The sequence below is a fragment of the Eptatretus burgeri genome, chromosome 18 (genome assembly GCF_056783735.1).
Source record: "Eptatretus burgeri isolate ZD-2024b chromosome 18, Ebu_testis_v1, whole genome shotgun sequence".
Taxonomy (NCBI): Eukaryota; Metazoa; Chordata; class Myxini; order Myxiniformes; family Myxinidae; genus Eptatretus; species Eptatretus burgeri.
In genome coordinates, this window is record NC_140978.1 from 5929143 (window position 1) to 5944142 (window position 15000).

At 43.7% G+C, this 15000-nt stretch overlaps 1 protein-coding gene across 6 annotated transcripts in view; it reads left to right on the plus strand.

Annotated features, from left to right (window-relative positions):
* The window catches only part of ZSWIM8 (zinc finger SWIM-type containing 8), a 273025-nt gene that overhangs the window by 194406 nt on the left and 63619 nt on the right, over positions 1-15000 (plus strand). For 5 of the 6 annotated variants that reach the window (XM_085863632.1, XM_085863633.1, XM_085863634.1 and 2 more), the window contains one exon: positions 12679-12744. The exons of the other annotated variant lie outside the window; for it this stretch is intronic. In XM_085863632.1, coding sequence (XP_085719758.1) covers positions 12679-12744 — 66 coding nt within the window. The remainder of the gene's footprint in view (positions 1-12678; positions 12745-15000) is intronic. 6 annotated transcript variants of the gene reach the window in all.

Below are 15000 nucleotides of genomic sequence, written 5' to 3' on the forward strand. Positions count from 1 at the left end.
GTTGGTGGACCTTGAGCGCCCTGTGGAAATGTGGTGGGGACAAATCACAGAGAGAGAGCAGGGGGGCAAGGCTGGAGAGGAGTCGGTAGAAGACAGAAAGACCACCGACCAACCTGCGGTGATTGAGTGAGAGGCCCAAAAACTCAGCTTCATTGCGGGAGATGCCGATGATCTTAAATGCCTTGGTTTCGACAGCGTGAAGCCGAGAAAGGTGGGAGGCAGGAGCACCAGCCCAGAGGGGAGAGCAGTACTCCATCAGGCTATGGACAAAAGCTTTGTAAGTGGTCAGGAGCTCAAGAGGGCCGAGGAAGGACTTTGCACGACGGAGGATTCCCAGTCGGCGACTGGCTTTTGAGGCGAGGTTGGAAATGTGAATCCCAGGAAAGGTCATGGTAGATAGTGAGACCCAGAAGCTTGAAAGAAAAGACTTCTTCCAGAGGATTGTTGAGAAAGTGGATGGGGGGGCTTTCTAAACGGTCCTTTCGAAGAGACATAGGGAGAGTGTGAGATTTGTCTGGATTGAAAGACATGTTCCACGTGTTGGACCAGTTTGTGATTTTATCCAGATCTACAGTGAGCAAAGAAGCTGCTGCTTGCCGGTCTGAGGGATGACAGATGGTACGGCAGAGGGTGGAGTCGTCGGCAAAGAGAAATAGAGGATTTTCCAGAGAGTTGGAGAGATCATTGATGAAAACCAGAAAAAGAACAGGGCCCAGAACGCTACCTTGAGGAACTCCAGCCAGCACAGGAAGAGGGGATGAAAGAACTCCATTTAGGGCCACACGTTGACTGCGACAGGAGAGGAAGTCTGCGAGCCATGAGTGGAGATGGCCTTGAATACCATGGGAAGAGAGTTTGGTGAGTAGTGCAGGGTGCCAGACTGTGTCAAAAGCACGTGATATGTCCAGGGATACAGCTCGGATTTCCTGTCTGGCATTGAGGACCTTCCATCCATTGATGGGAGATCAGAAGCAGCATATCCAGGGTAGAGTGACCTGGTCTGAAACCAAATTGATGATCGGAAATCAAGCCATTGGAGAAGAGGAAGGATTTCATGTCTGAAGCGATGATTGATTCCATAACCTTGCTGATGATTGGGGGAAGGCTGATTGGTCTGTTTTTGCACCTTTTTTATGCAGGGCAGTGATGTTAGCAGATTTCCAAGCAGATGGCAGATGACCTTGGGCAAATGAGAGGGTGAATAGAACAGAGAGAGGGTGAGCAAGAGCAGAAGAGCAGGCTTTGAGAACACGTGGGCTGATACCGTCTCGACCGGTTGCAGAATCTGACTCGAGGTTTGAAAGCAAGCTCTCCACCTTGTCAGCAGAAAAGGATACAGAGTCCAGGGACAGTTGGGTGCGACTGGGTAAAGTGAGTAGAGAAAGTGATGGGTTTAGGACACAAGATTTCGCTGCAAACACCGAGTTTAGACATTCAGCTTTATCACGTATGGTATCAGCAGTGCGGCCATTTGAGGTAAGGGAGGGGATGGAGGGGGAACATACACCAGAAACAGATTTGATTAAACGCCACCAGTATTTTGAGGAGGGAGAGAGGTTTGAGAGTTCAGACTTGAGATGAGAAAGATGTTGTTTTCTGGCTCTCCTGAGGGTAGATACACACTTGTTCCGAGCTTTGTGGAAGGAACTGAAATTGCCCTCAGTTGGGTTTGCTTTCCATGAGGCAAAGGCAAGTTGTTTCAGGACAACTGCCACGCCACAAGCTTCAGTAAACCAAGGGCGGGAGGAAGGGTATGACAACTGAACACGAGAGAGGATAAATCTATGCATGAGGGAGAGTTCATCAACTTGAAGGTTTAGTTCCATACAAGTTGTAGAACTCAAGGAACTCTAAAGTCATCCCACTCAAGTTCAGCACAGCAGTCCATTCTCAGTAAAAGTAAAAATATGTTTCAATTCAGCCTGGGTTTCAAGCCTTTATATAAGAATGACTGGGTGTGGTTTCCTTTGGAAATTCCCTGGGCAAGCCTGTGCAAGCCTTGGGAGTCAGAGCTTAACTGGAAATGATGTGAGTAGGTGGTCCTTACAAAAGTGGGTGGGGCTTAGGGAAAGTGGGAAGTGCTTATAAAAAGTGGGCATGGCTTATGGAAACTGGGTGTGGCTTAGTTAAAGTGGGTGTGGTTTAGGGAATGTGGGTGGGCTTATGAAAAATTGGTGTGGTTTATGAAAAATGATATGTGGCTCAGGAGGTGGTCAAACAAGAGCATTAAGAGAAGTTTATCATTTCATCTCTGCTCAACCAATATACTTAAACGAAGAACCAAGTTCCAAGTTATTCTTTGTGAATATACTCGATGGAAATGAATGTTGTAAGAAAATTAAGTTATTCCCTAAAGTAGAACATGCACAAATATTCGTTGGTACGTTCTTTGAGTATAATGAAAATGTGAAAGGACTGTGATTATGTTGGGGGGAAGAAGTTCTTTTATCAGTGAGTCTCAATTTTTCATTTGCTTGTATGGGAGGGAAGGGGATAGGAGGGGAGGAAGTGTGTCTCCCATTTTGAGCTTTTGGGGCTTGAGTCAGATAGTTTTCCCCTTTTCCCCATTCATTTGAATGGGCATCCCAGAAGCAACATTTATCATCTCCTCATGCTCACACATACAGTGGCCTTTGCACCCTTTCGGTCAGCTTATTCCGAATCTGGTTTGTGCATGCTACCTGATGGGGAAGCAGTTTTCAATTCAAAACTAAACCATCATTCCTTAACAGTCCCCTCAACAGAGAGGGAGAGGAGAGAAAAGGGGTGGAGAGGGGAGGGGTCAGAGGGAGAGAGGTGGAGGGGATTCCAGCAGATATGATGCCCAGTTTAACATCCATCTGAGAGACAGCACACGCATTGATGAATAACACTGCCTGTGAAACACCAGGATGAGAGTTTACAGCTGGTTCGGGATTCAAACCCAAGCTAGACTGCTTAGAGCGAGCATGCGTAACTCTTGGCCATCCTGCCATGATGTGGCAATTTGTTGTTATGTAACTACTGCAAACATTTTTTACTTTGAAAACAAAGCTTTCTGGTTTTCATCAATGACCTCTATGACTCTCGGAAAATCCTCTTTATCTCTTTGCTCACGACTCCACCCTCTGTCGTACCATCTGTCAGCCCTCAGATCGGCAAGCAGCAGCCTCTTCACTCTCTGCAGATCTGGATAAAATCACAAGCTGGGTTTAACACGTGGAACATGTCTTTCAATCCTGACAAATCTCACACTCTCACTGTGACTCTCCAAAAGGACCGTCTAGAACCCCCCCCCCCCATCTACTTTCTCAACAATCCTCTTGAAGAATTCCTTTCATTCAAGCTTCTGGGTCTCAGCATCTGCCATGATCTTTCCTCGGAAAGCCACATTTCCAAGATGGCCTCCAAAGCCAGCCACCAACTGGACATCCTCCATTGTGCAAAGTCCTTCCTTGGCACACCTGAGCTCCTGACCATGTACAAAGCTTTTGTCCGTAGCCTGATGGAGAACTGCTCTCCCCTTCTTGGCTGGTGCTCCTGCCCCTCACCTTTATCGGCTTCACGCTGTGGAAACCAAGGCATTTAGGATCATTGGTATCTCCTGCGATGAGGTTGAGTCTTTGGGTCTCTCACTCTCTCACCGCAGACAGGTCGGTAGTCTTTCTGTCTTCTACCATCTCCTCACCGGCCTCACCCCCCCCCCTCCGCTCTGTCTGAGATATCCGTAGGAAGCTCCTTCTGGTAAAACTACCCAAATCAAGAGTCACTGCTCACCTTCGCTCTTTCATTCCTCTGTTTTTCCCACCTTTGGAACAAACTCCCACACTCTCTTAAACCCCTCTTTTCCCTCCAGGTCTTCAAAACAGCAGTTCACCACCATCTCTTATCTTCCCCCATCCAAAACAATGATCGTTTCTACCCCCGTTAATCTACCCCAAACCCACTTCCATCATATTCCCTGCTTTCCTTCCTGAAAGTCCCTGTTGTGTAAGGACCTGAAAGTCCCTGTAGTGTCTATGTTGTTTAACCTGTGTACCCCACCCCCGTCCCTCTCCCTTCCACAGTTCTCACGTCTCTGTTCCCCACTGTTTTTTCCTTCCCTCTCCCAGCCCTCTTGTCTGCTGCTCCCCTTGTTGTACGTTCTGTGTGTTCGCTCACATACGAGCCTCGACAGTGTATACAAAGAAAAAAAATGCTGAAATTAAGAGATTCCAGAGGTTATGGCATGTGCGGAAATTATTTAAATCCACGAACGCTGATGTCTCCCGGGGTTTATAAGCATTGCAATGTATCCAGCGAGTTTTAGCTATGATGAGCAGGCATTCGATAATATGAGTGAGGAAAGTGGAAACAAACAAAAAACAAATCTTTATCGTTAAATCATTGTGGCCTGTTCCAAGTCAAGGAATTGTTGATCAGGCCAAAAAAATATTGTGGCTTCAGACTCCAGCAAGCTAACAAGGTTGACTAAGACGGCACACCGCCATCTTGGTGAGGCTTATTTTGGTTTTTCGTGATGAGCACCCCTAAAATGATCTTCAAAATGGGTGTTTAAATTAACCCAAACACCCAGTTTTCATCCATGCACTCCCTTGGAGTTCCTTGAGTAACGTATGCATGCAAAATGTGGGGCCGCTTTTTCTTGGTTTTGGAGTTATGAAGGAGACAGATGGACGCACACATTTATTATTACAAGATTCATTTACTTTTTAAATGCTTGATCTATCCTGATAAATATTGAATTATCCCAAAGTATGCAAATTGACTTTCATCTCGAAACGTTCTTCTTTATTGTTTTTATTTTTACACACAATAAATGTCCACCTTTAGCATATCAAAACAAAACTAGAAAGAGCAATCGGAGATTGCAGACTCTCGCCAGAACTTTTTCTGCGTGGTGTTTGTGTACTTTTGTGTGGTGTATTTCGTGTGGCCTTTATGTATTGGTGTGTTACGTAATTAATCATATACATAATTAGAACTGCTACTGTATAAGTGCTGACGGTGATGACTGGGTACCAAGACATCCCGCTTTGGTTGGACACCTGACCCTGACCCCATGACGTTTTCATTATTATTCAATTTAATTTAGAATGCGATTAAAATATATTCAATTCAAATAAAATGGAAGCTTAAATAGTCCTGCATTGGAGTAATCAGAAGAAACTCAAACAAGCAGAAAGCAAGGATGAAGTCATCAGGAGGAACCTGAAAAGAATTCATATTTCAGCTGCTACTCCTCTTCCTTCAAACCCATACAGGCACAGCTAAGTGAGCCCTTTTCAAAAACAGGAAAAATCAAAAAGAACCCAAATCCCCCCCCCAAAAAATTCTGGCTACCACACCATGTGTCCGATGAAGGTTTTTTTTTTTTTTTCTGTACATTGTCGAGGCTCGTTTGAGAGCGAGCGCAAAACGCACAGCAAGGGGGGCATGAGATGAGAGGGATGGGAGAGGGAAGGACAAAACAGTGGGGAACAGAGACATGAGGAGATCTGTGGAAGGGAGAGGGATGGGGTGGGGGACATGGGGTATACAAGATGGACATTACAGGAACTTTCAGGAAGGAAAGCAGGGAATTTGAAGGAGGTGGGTTTGGGGTGGATTAACGGGGGTAGAAAAGATCACGGTTTTGGATTGGGGAAGATAACAGGTGGTGGTGAACAACTGTTTTGAAGGCCTGGAGGGAAGAATGGGATTAAACAGAGTGTGAGAGTTTATTTCCAAGGCGAGAAAAAAGAGGAATGAAAGAGTGAAGGTGGGCAGTGATTTGTGATGTTGGTAGTTTTACCAGAAGGGGGTTGTTGGCGGACCTTGAGCACCCTGTGGAAATATGGTGGGGACATATCGCAGAGAGAGCAGGGGAGGGCGAAACCGGAGAGGAGACGGTAGAAGACAGAAAGACCACCGACCTGCCTGCGGTGAGAGAATGAAAGGCCCAAAGACTCAGCCTCATCGTGGGAGATATCAATGATCCTAAATGCCTTGGTTTCCACAGAGTGAAGCTGAGAAAGGTGAGAGGCAGGAGCAGCAACCCAGAGGGGAGAGCAATACTCCATCAGGCTGCGGACAAAAGCTTTGTATGTGATCAGGAGCTCAGGTTGGCCGAGGAAGGACTTTGCACGATGGAGGATTCCCAGTCGGCGACTGGCTGGTTGAAATTTAAACCATGTATTCCCCATTATGTCTGGATCATAATTGTGAGGTTTCATGTCCATTGATCAAGTGGTTCCAGAAAAAACATTTATGATTTTTCTTCAATCCAATATGGCTGCCAGACCTTGTGACCTATCAATTCTTCCTTAAACTTGTACACCCAAGGTTTGGTGAATATTTGTGTGAAATTTTCCCCTCAATCTGTTAAGCCATTCTGGAGAAGATTTTTAAAGGTTTTAGGATAAATCCAATATGGCTGCCAAACGATGTGACTGATGACATCATATATGTGAACCTTTTGTTCCTCGTGGATTGGCGGCCATACCTGTAAAGTTTCGCCTCGATCTGTTCAGCAACTTCAGAGAAGAAGATTTCTGAAGGTTGTTTTTTAAAAAACAATATGGCTGCCGAATCACTTAACTGGTGTCATCAAAAAAAAAATTCTGTAGACCATTTTATCCTTAGATGACCCTCAAAATTTTTCATATTGATCAGATGTAGCATTCTACATATGCATTTATGATGTCATAACGAAGGCACCGATGACGTCATAAAAAATCACTTATTCACCATAAGGAATACTTGCCGTGTGCTAAGTTTCCACTTTTTTGCTTGGTGCGGTTTCAGAGATAAGAGGTCCAAAGTTTTTTTGTTTTTCAAACAAGGCTGCCACACAATGTGACCTATGATATCATAATTATGATTAAAACTTTCGACCTGAGTAGTCGCACCTACAGTATGGTGAAAATTTTGTCTCAATCCGACAAGTGGTTGCATAGAAAAACAGGAAAGTTCTGTGCGGGCAAACAAACAAATGAAAAATCACTTGTAGAACGACAACTTGGCGAAACGGAACGGCACTCGGTAGAGCACATACCTCCTCCAGGCTGAATAGTTTACATTTTATATCCTACTGATAGGCCGGATCTGAATCCTGACCTGAACCTAAATTGAGTTGGCTTGTTCTTGTTCGAATCCATCCAACTCATCCACAACTTTTTGAGAAATCATTTAATATAGTTTTAGCTTCATCTCTCAATGGTGAACAATCAGTTAAAAATAAAATAATTCTCATATCCAAATCGGATTCGGATCTTTACCAAAATTGAATCAATTCTTCAGAGTGGCACTCCAAACCTGTCCACCTGTTTTGGTGTGAATCCATCCATAACCTTTTGAGATATTGTGCTATGTATTTCTTGGCCCTATCTCTCAACAGTGAAGAATCACTTAAAAAATTCTCAGATCTCGATCTGGATTCGGATCTTCACCAAAATTTGGCATTGTTGTCCTTGGCCGGTCACCTCCACAGAATTAAAATTTCAGAATGATTGCTTGAAAACCGTTGCCAGAAACCATGTGACAGACAGACAGACAGACAGACAGACAATCACCACAGACCAACATACTTGGCAAAAATTTTTTTTTCCAAGTAACAAACAGACAGAAATATGAAAGAAATCACTCATGGAGCGAGTGACAACTTGGTGAAACGCAATGGCACTCCGGAGAGAACATACCTCCTCCAGGCTGAATAGTTTGCATTTTGTTTGCCACTGATAGGTCGAATCCGATTCCGGACCTTTACGAAAATTGAATCGGCTTGTTCTTGTCACCTCACCAACTCCAACCACCTCATTTTGTCACAAGCCGTCCACAACTTTTAGAGATGACATGCTATACATAGTTATTGGCTCCATGTCTCAATGGTGAAGAATCACTTGAAAAATTCTCGAATCCAGATCCAGATCTTCACCAAAATAGAACCAATTTGTCCTTTTCACACACCCAACCTGACCACAAAGTGTCATCCAAATCCGTCCTCAACTGTTTGAGATATCATGCAATATCGTTTTTAGCCCTATCTCTCATAGTCCGGCAGATATGTGTAAAAAATGTGCCTTTAGTGATACAAGCATGAAATTTGGCACACTGCAAGGGCAGTATCTTACAAAGATGTTTGGATATAGGGACATTCCAGATTCTTCCCAGAGCCAAAATGGCGGCCATTTTACAAAATAGCCGATTTTGTGTTGTACAAGGAGGATACATGTGGATACAACTATATTTAAGAAGCATACCAGTGGTTTTATTTTACTAAATATAGATTCTAGCAAATAAGAAATAGCAAATAAAGGTGACAAAGCATGAATAAACCATTTATTTGGTCATTTTTTGGTGCATTTTTGCACTTTTGGACGGTTTTCTACAACAAACTCTTCAAAAAACTGTTATCAAGCACCATGGAATGACTGTTGTTCATTTAACACTCTTGAACTCAGAGGAAGTGCTTCTGTTTGATCCTAACATCAACTTACAGAGTCAAAATTATACAGTGGAACCTCTAGATCCAGGTAACAGAGTCTACTATGATGCATGGATACATGTGTACATGTTACATAATTATCATCTGTGATCTCTCTTGTCCTAGTTCTACTCTCTTGTACACTCCCCACCACAGTGACATAGAGCTGTGCAGTGGAGTGCAGCCTTGACACACTTGCACTGTCCTCTGCATCCCTTTTTGCAGCCACACCTTAGTAGTTGCCGACATGCCTCAGTTGCCTCTGGGAGGGTTGTCCAGTATATGTCCCAGCCATTATCGGTGTGAACCCACCCCCAGACACTGGGCGATGGGAGCTCTGGTGTGGACACAGTCATCTGGCCCCAACAGTAGCCGGCTTGGTAGGTAGCTCTCTTGATGTGCTGTTCCAGGGCTTCACGAATTGGTGGTAGAGCATCTATTGATCTGCCATTCTGGGTGAACAGATGCTTGCGACACTCATTGACATGTTCCTGGTTACTGGTGCGATCATAGAGCACAACAACAAAACGCTCCAGTGTATCCATGTGGTCATCTACGGCTGAAGGAGTTGGCGTGGCAGCCAAGGCACAGAATGCTGCAGTGACATCAGTGACCTCATCACAGGCTTTCCAGGTTTCCCATGCTTTTTTTCTTCCCCCTGCCTCTGAAGCTTGAAACGGTGTCGCATCCAGTGAGGGCATGGAAGAATGGCAAACCTCGACACTTGTTAGGTCCCAATGCCACAGACAAATCGTTTGTGAGTCTTTGTGTGCATCAGCATTCCCAGGTGCACAGGCACGGGGGTCTCCCGATTGTGGCCGTGCTTGGTATACTCAATACTCGTACTCTGTTGGCGGCGTGCGTAGCTGTTGAACATGAGGAGCTGTGAGATTGTAAGAGTGGGTGTTGATACAGATGAGTGGCTTGAATGCTCTTGGATCGTGGGACCATTCAGGATCATAGCAACTAGTGCCACGAGAGAATTTGGCACGGATTGTTCTTGGCAGAGGGCGTCAAATGAACCACTAAAGGCTGTCTTCATCTTCAACATGTCTCTTCGGACTATGTTCGCGGCTCTAGCAAGATGAACACCATCACTATCAGCATCGTGTTCACAGGCCTTGTGAAGGGCTGATCCGATGTCCTCGTTGAATGCTAGCAGAACATCTCGGCCAGGCTTGTGCTCCTCCATGTCCGGAAAATGTCATGATCCGGTGCTTGAGTTTGGTCGAGTGAACACGTCCAGTCAAGACTGTTCCAAGCTGTTTCAGCCGGTTGTTGTACAGACTTGTTAGGTCTGCCAGCTTGAACACTGGTGCCACAAGAGCGTCCATGCGGGCATCATCGATGTAGGACACCAGTTCTCCGAGAGCTATGCCATGATTGATATCATCCTGGTCATCCAAGGTTCTCTTTGTGTCCCTTGCTTTGTTATAGAGGGAAACCAGACACTTCACATGGTACAGGGCATCTTGCGCCATCATATCTCCAGCACTCAGTTTAGCAATAAGTGGCTTGTCTTCTAGTTGCAGAGCACATTTCCTGACTCGTCTGTCCAGGTCAAAGGTAGAAGCTTTGCGCAAAGACTCGTTACCTGCAGGCTTGTCACAAAAGAAACACGTTTCGAGCAGTGACTCTGTGCGGTCCACACTCTGACGGGTATACTTTCCTGTCACGCCTTCGGTATCCCCACTGGTTGTTTTCCTCTTCTCTGCCCAAATCAATTGAGTTTTGTTGTATTGTAGTCTGCACGAATCATGCCACTTAGCCCTGTGGTGCTGGAAGGTGGACTCGATACAATCACCATCGTCCAAGCGGGACATGTCGAGAGATTTTGACAAGCAGTCGATCTCACTGAACCTGAGGAGGTTGTCTGCCAGAGTCTTGTATCCAGACCCTCCTGTGCTTCGCTTGGAGTCAGCTGGACAATGAAGAGGCTCAGTGGTGTCCATCTGACACAGCACACATAGGTTCCAGTCTGTCTGGTTAATTGATGTAACAGATGTACTTGGCCCTCGCTGCTGGGGGTCTAATAGTTTGAAATGCTTGGCCATTGTCTTTAACCACCACCAATCAGTCACTGTAAAATTGGGAAGAACCACCACCAAGCAGGGGATTAGTCTTTGGGTACACTACAGTGGAGTTATCACCTGAAAACAGAATAGCAGAGTTAAAATGTTTTCAACTACGAACCCCAGCCCAGAGGAGATGCATATACACACAATGGCGATCTTGGGTGATTGTCACTCGATGTCCCCAATAGGCCACCATACATTATTTATTTGCGCTGGACAGGACCATGTTAAACCCAAATCAATATGAACACACCATTGTAGTTTGAACATTTCTATTATGCAATCATGAAAATTAATACAGTGAGTACATCAATATCAATTTCGCAAATTTATGCATTTAATCGTGACATTGCCAGCTACCAGTATGTAATTAATAATGGAAATATTCATGGAGTCTAAGTTCCTTTCACCAAATTTGATTTTTGATCTATTTATATTTCCAGAAACAATATTCAGGTAACATTCACATGCATGATCATATTGCAGAGCTCTTGTTCCAGCCATGCATTATTGCGATGGTAAACTGTTATCTGTGTCCCTCATAGACCACCATAGATGCATTTTTTAGTCAAATATGAAGTAGATAATGAAGCATGTGCATACTAGTTGATAATAATCATATTATACTCACTACATTGTGTTTTGCACTAAGCACATATGACTTTGCTGACCCTGTAGGCAGAATTTGTTATTCGTGGCAGCCATTTTGTAAAATGGCCACCATTTTGACGCTAGGGGTAATCTGGAATGTCCTTATATCCAAAATGTTTCCTAAGGGTATGCTATAACTGTGTACCAAATTTCATGCTTGTATCATCAAAGGCACAAAACTACCAGAATATTTCACATATCTGCTGGACTATCAATGGTGAAGAATCAGTTAAAAAATAAATAATTATTGTATCCAGTTCAAGATTTGGATCTTCACCAAAACTGAAGCAATTCTTCCTCGTGGCACTCCCAACCTGTCCACCAAGTTTAGTGTGAATCCATCCATAACCTTTTCAGATATTCTGCTATATTTAGTTTTTGGCCCTCTCTCTCAACAGTGAAGAATCACTTTAAAAGTTCTCAGATCTGGATCTGTATAAGGATCTTCACCAAATTTAGCGTTGCCGTCCTTGGCCGATCACCAACACACACAAAAAACTTCAAAACGATTGCTTGAAAACTGTGGCCAAAAATTGTGTGACAAACAGACAAACAGACAGAAAAATACAACAGACCAACATACTTGGAAAAAAAAAATTTTCGCCAAGTAACGAACAAAGGGACCGAAATGCCTCCTGCGAGGGCAATAAGTCTTTGACAGTAGATATATCAATGGTGACGCAAGTTGTGGAATCCTGAAATCTTGTCTTGCTTGTGAAGGTTTAGGTTACTTTAAGTCTTCAGATTTTTAAACAGCAGGCAAGACCGAGTACAAGTTGAGGATTCTACCACCTGTCACCTCTGAATTTCCATGCCCATTGCTTTGTTTGAGCATTAAGATAATGCAAGTTTGGCAGACCTGTTTCAGCTGGTTCCCATAGTGATCTGGATACCAGTAGGAAAGAAAAATACCAATCTTTTTTTTTTTGCTGCTCACCATCCCAACAATCAACTGACTGATAAATCTCAATGTCAATTTGGAATGCAAAATCGTGCTTTTCCATGCTCCCGGTTTAAGTGTTTCCCTTGGCTGCATTACCATGAATATACTGACAGAAAGCATTCTTTTTCAAACTTGCATGAGATCACCATTATTGGGATGTTCCAACAAGGCAACGTATTTACTACAACACACTATTGTAAAAATAATTCATGACTGGAAAAATTTGAAAGTGCCAAAAATCTCACATCAAAGACATGCCATTCAGGAAAGGTTCTTCTCTCTCATTATTGTACATTGGTCAAAATCAGTCACGAGTTCATTAGATAGAAAAACAGGGAAATTGAGGGAATACCCATTGCAGCTTTATTTTCGAATTAAGTTTCCCATTATGTGAAATGTCAGTACAAATAGCAGTTTCCCAATATTTCCAAATATGTAACTGTGAATATTACAATTGTATGACACCAAATAACCTTCCAGGTTTTGTTTATTTTGTATCAACAAGGTAATGTCCCTGCATCATCTTCTTCTTTAACAGCCCCAATTATTCCCATGTTCTTGTGCAGTTTGTTGGGAGAAGCTTGGCCCAAGTCTTTCACGAACCGGCGGACCAGGCCTGACGTTCAACGAAGGTTAGGGCAGGAATTTAGAATTTGACCATGGTGCCGGCGATAATTTGCCGCCTCCTTTGTTTTATGCACTACATCAAGCTACATATTTTGTAAGTAAATGGAAGAGGAACAGTCAAAGCTGAGAAAAGATGTGAAGTGACATGAAAAGGGGAAGGAAGATTCATCTTTCTATGTGCCTCGTATTTAGTTGGGCCAAAAATGCTTATTCAATAATGTTGTTCATGCTTGAGTATTCTGTTGAATAATTGATTGCTCTGTACCTTCTATAAATCTTGTACATTTTGTGTAGTCTTGGCATATTTTGCTGTCACTAAAGTTTATTTTTAGCTCACCTGGAGCGTTGATCTGGGGAGCTTATGGGATGGTGTCATCTGACCGTCCAACAACAAATACTTGCAACTTCTCTGAAATAACACATATGATTTTGATGAAACTTTACCACAACGTTCATCATCGTGTGTGTCCCAAATTTTATTCATGGCATTAAAAAAAGTTGAGCCAAAAGGGGCTTTGAGGATTGCCCCCAAAATATGTATTTGCTTTCTTCTCAGAAACTACTCATGCAATTCTGGTGAAACTTCACTACAAACTTCATCACCCGTGATGTACCAAAGTTTGTTCATGACATTACAAAAATTGTGGCCAGAGGGGTGTAAGGAGGTTGCCCCCAAAAATATGTATTTGCTTTCTTCTCTGAAACTACACACACAATTCCAATGAAACTTGACCATAACCTTCATCACCCATGATGTACCAAAGATTGTTCACACCATTAAAAAAATCGGGGTATAAGGGGCCACGGGGGGGGGGGGAGGGGTTGCCCCACAAAATATGCATTTGCTTTCGCATCAGAAACTACACACACAATTGTATCCTGTGTCACAGTGGCGAACCATCCAAGATTGTGCCCAATAGCCAAGGAGACTGCTTCGGCAGCAGCAATGCTCTGCACAGAGTATGGTACCAATGGATATATGGAAGACTGCTGTTCACCACCTTCCACAACTATGATCTTTTCTGCCCCCAAAAACCCTCCCTAAGCCCACCTCCTTCCAAGTTTCCAGTTTTTCTTTCCTGCGAGTTTGTGGTTGTGTATATCTTGTTCACCGCCTGTGTCCTACCCTCGTCCTCATTCTTCCCCACATCCATTATTTCTCCAAGTCTCCCTCTATTTTATTCCTCAACATTGTTAATGTATCTCTCCACCCTCACCCCCCCCTTTTCCTCTCTCTTTCAATTGAGTTGTTCATTAGATAAGTCTCTGCTCTCCCCTTGGGGCGAGCTCCGCTGCCTCACATCTTGCTCAGCTTGACGCAGTGGAAACAGGCCTTCAATATCATTGGAATATCTTCTCTCGTGATGAAGCTGTCTATGGGCCTATCACTTCGCCATCGCCGACAGATCGGTAGTCTTTCTTCTTCCACCTCATTTCTAGACTTGCACCCTCTATCCTCCTCATGCTTCCCCACCCCCCACCCCAACACACACACACACACACACACACACACACACACACACACACACACACACACACACACACACACACACACACATTTGCAGGACCCACATGGTCGACCAGCCTCCCCTTCCTAATGAAACTGCTGCAATCCAGAATCACTGCTCACCTCCATTTATTTATTCCTCTTTTTTTTCCTACCTGTGGACCCAACATCCATACTCTCTTCAACATCATTCTTCCCTCCAGGTCTTCAAGACAGCTGTTCACCACCATCTCAAGTCATTTGCCATTCAAAATCATGATCTTTTCAGCACCCATTAAACCACCCCACACCCCTCCCAAAATGTAGCTTATGTGTCCATATTGTCCACATTTTGCATTCTCCCTTCCCCCTTGTCCCTTGTTTGTCCACTCCATGTACTTTCTCCCTCTCTTTTGCTGTTGGTCTTTCCCCTTTTTCCTGCTGTTCCCTTTGTTGTGTTGTGTCCTGATTTTGTTTCGTCAGAGATCTTCCACGAGCCAAGAGCATACATTAAAAAAAGTCCTCATCTAATCTATGTTTTAGTTCCTCCATTAGCCTCGACATTTTACAAAAATAAGTTGTTGCTTAAATGATGGCATTCTTTCAATCACATGATGTGGCTGTCCACTTAACAATTTCCCATTAAAATGTTTGCAGGCAAATTACCGAACACAGCTCATCAATTCAGAGCTTTACACAAGTGTAATTCCCCCAAAGAGTTATCCTAATATCACATATTAATTAATTCAAAACATGAGCAAGATCTTAGTCTTGC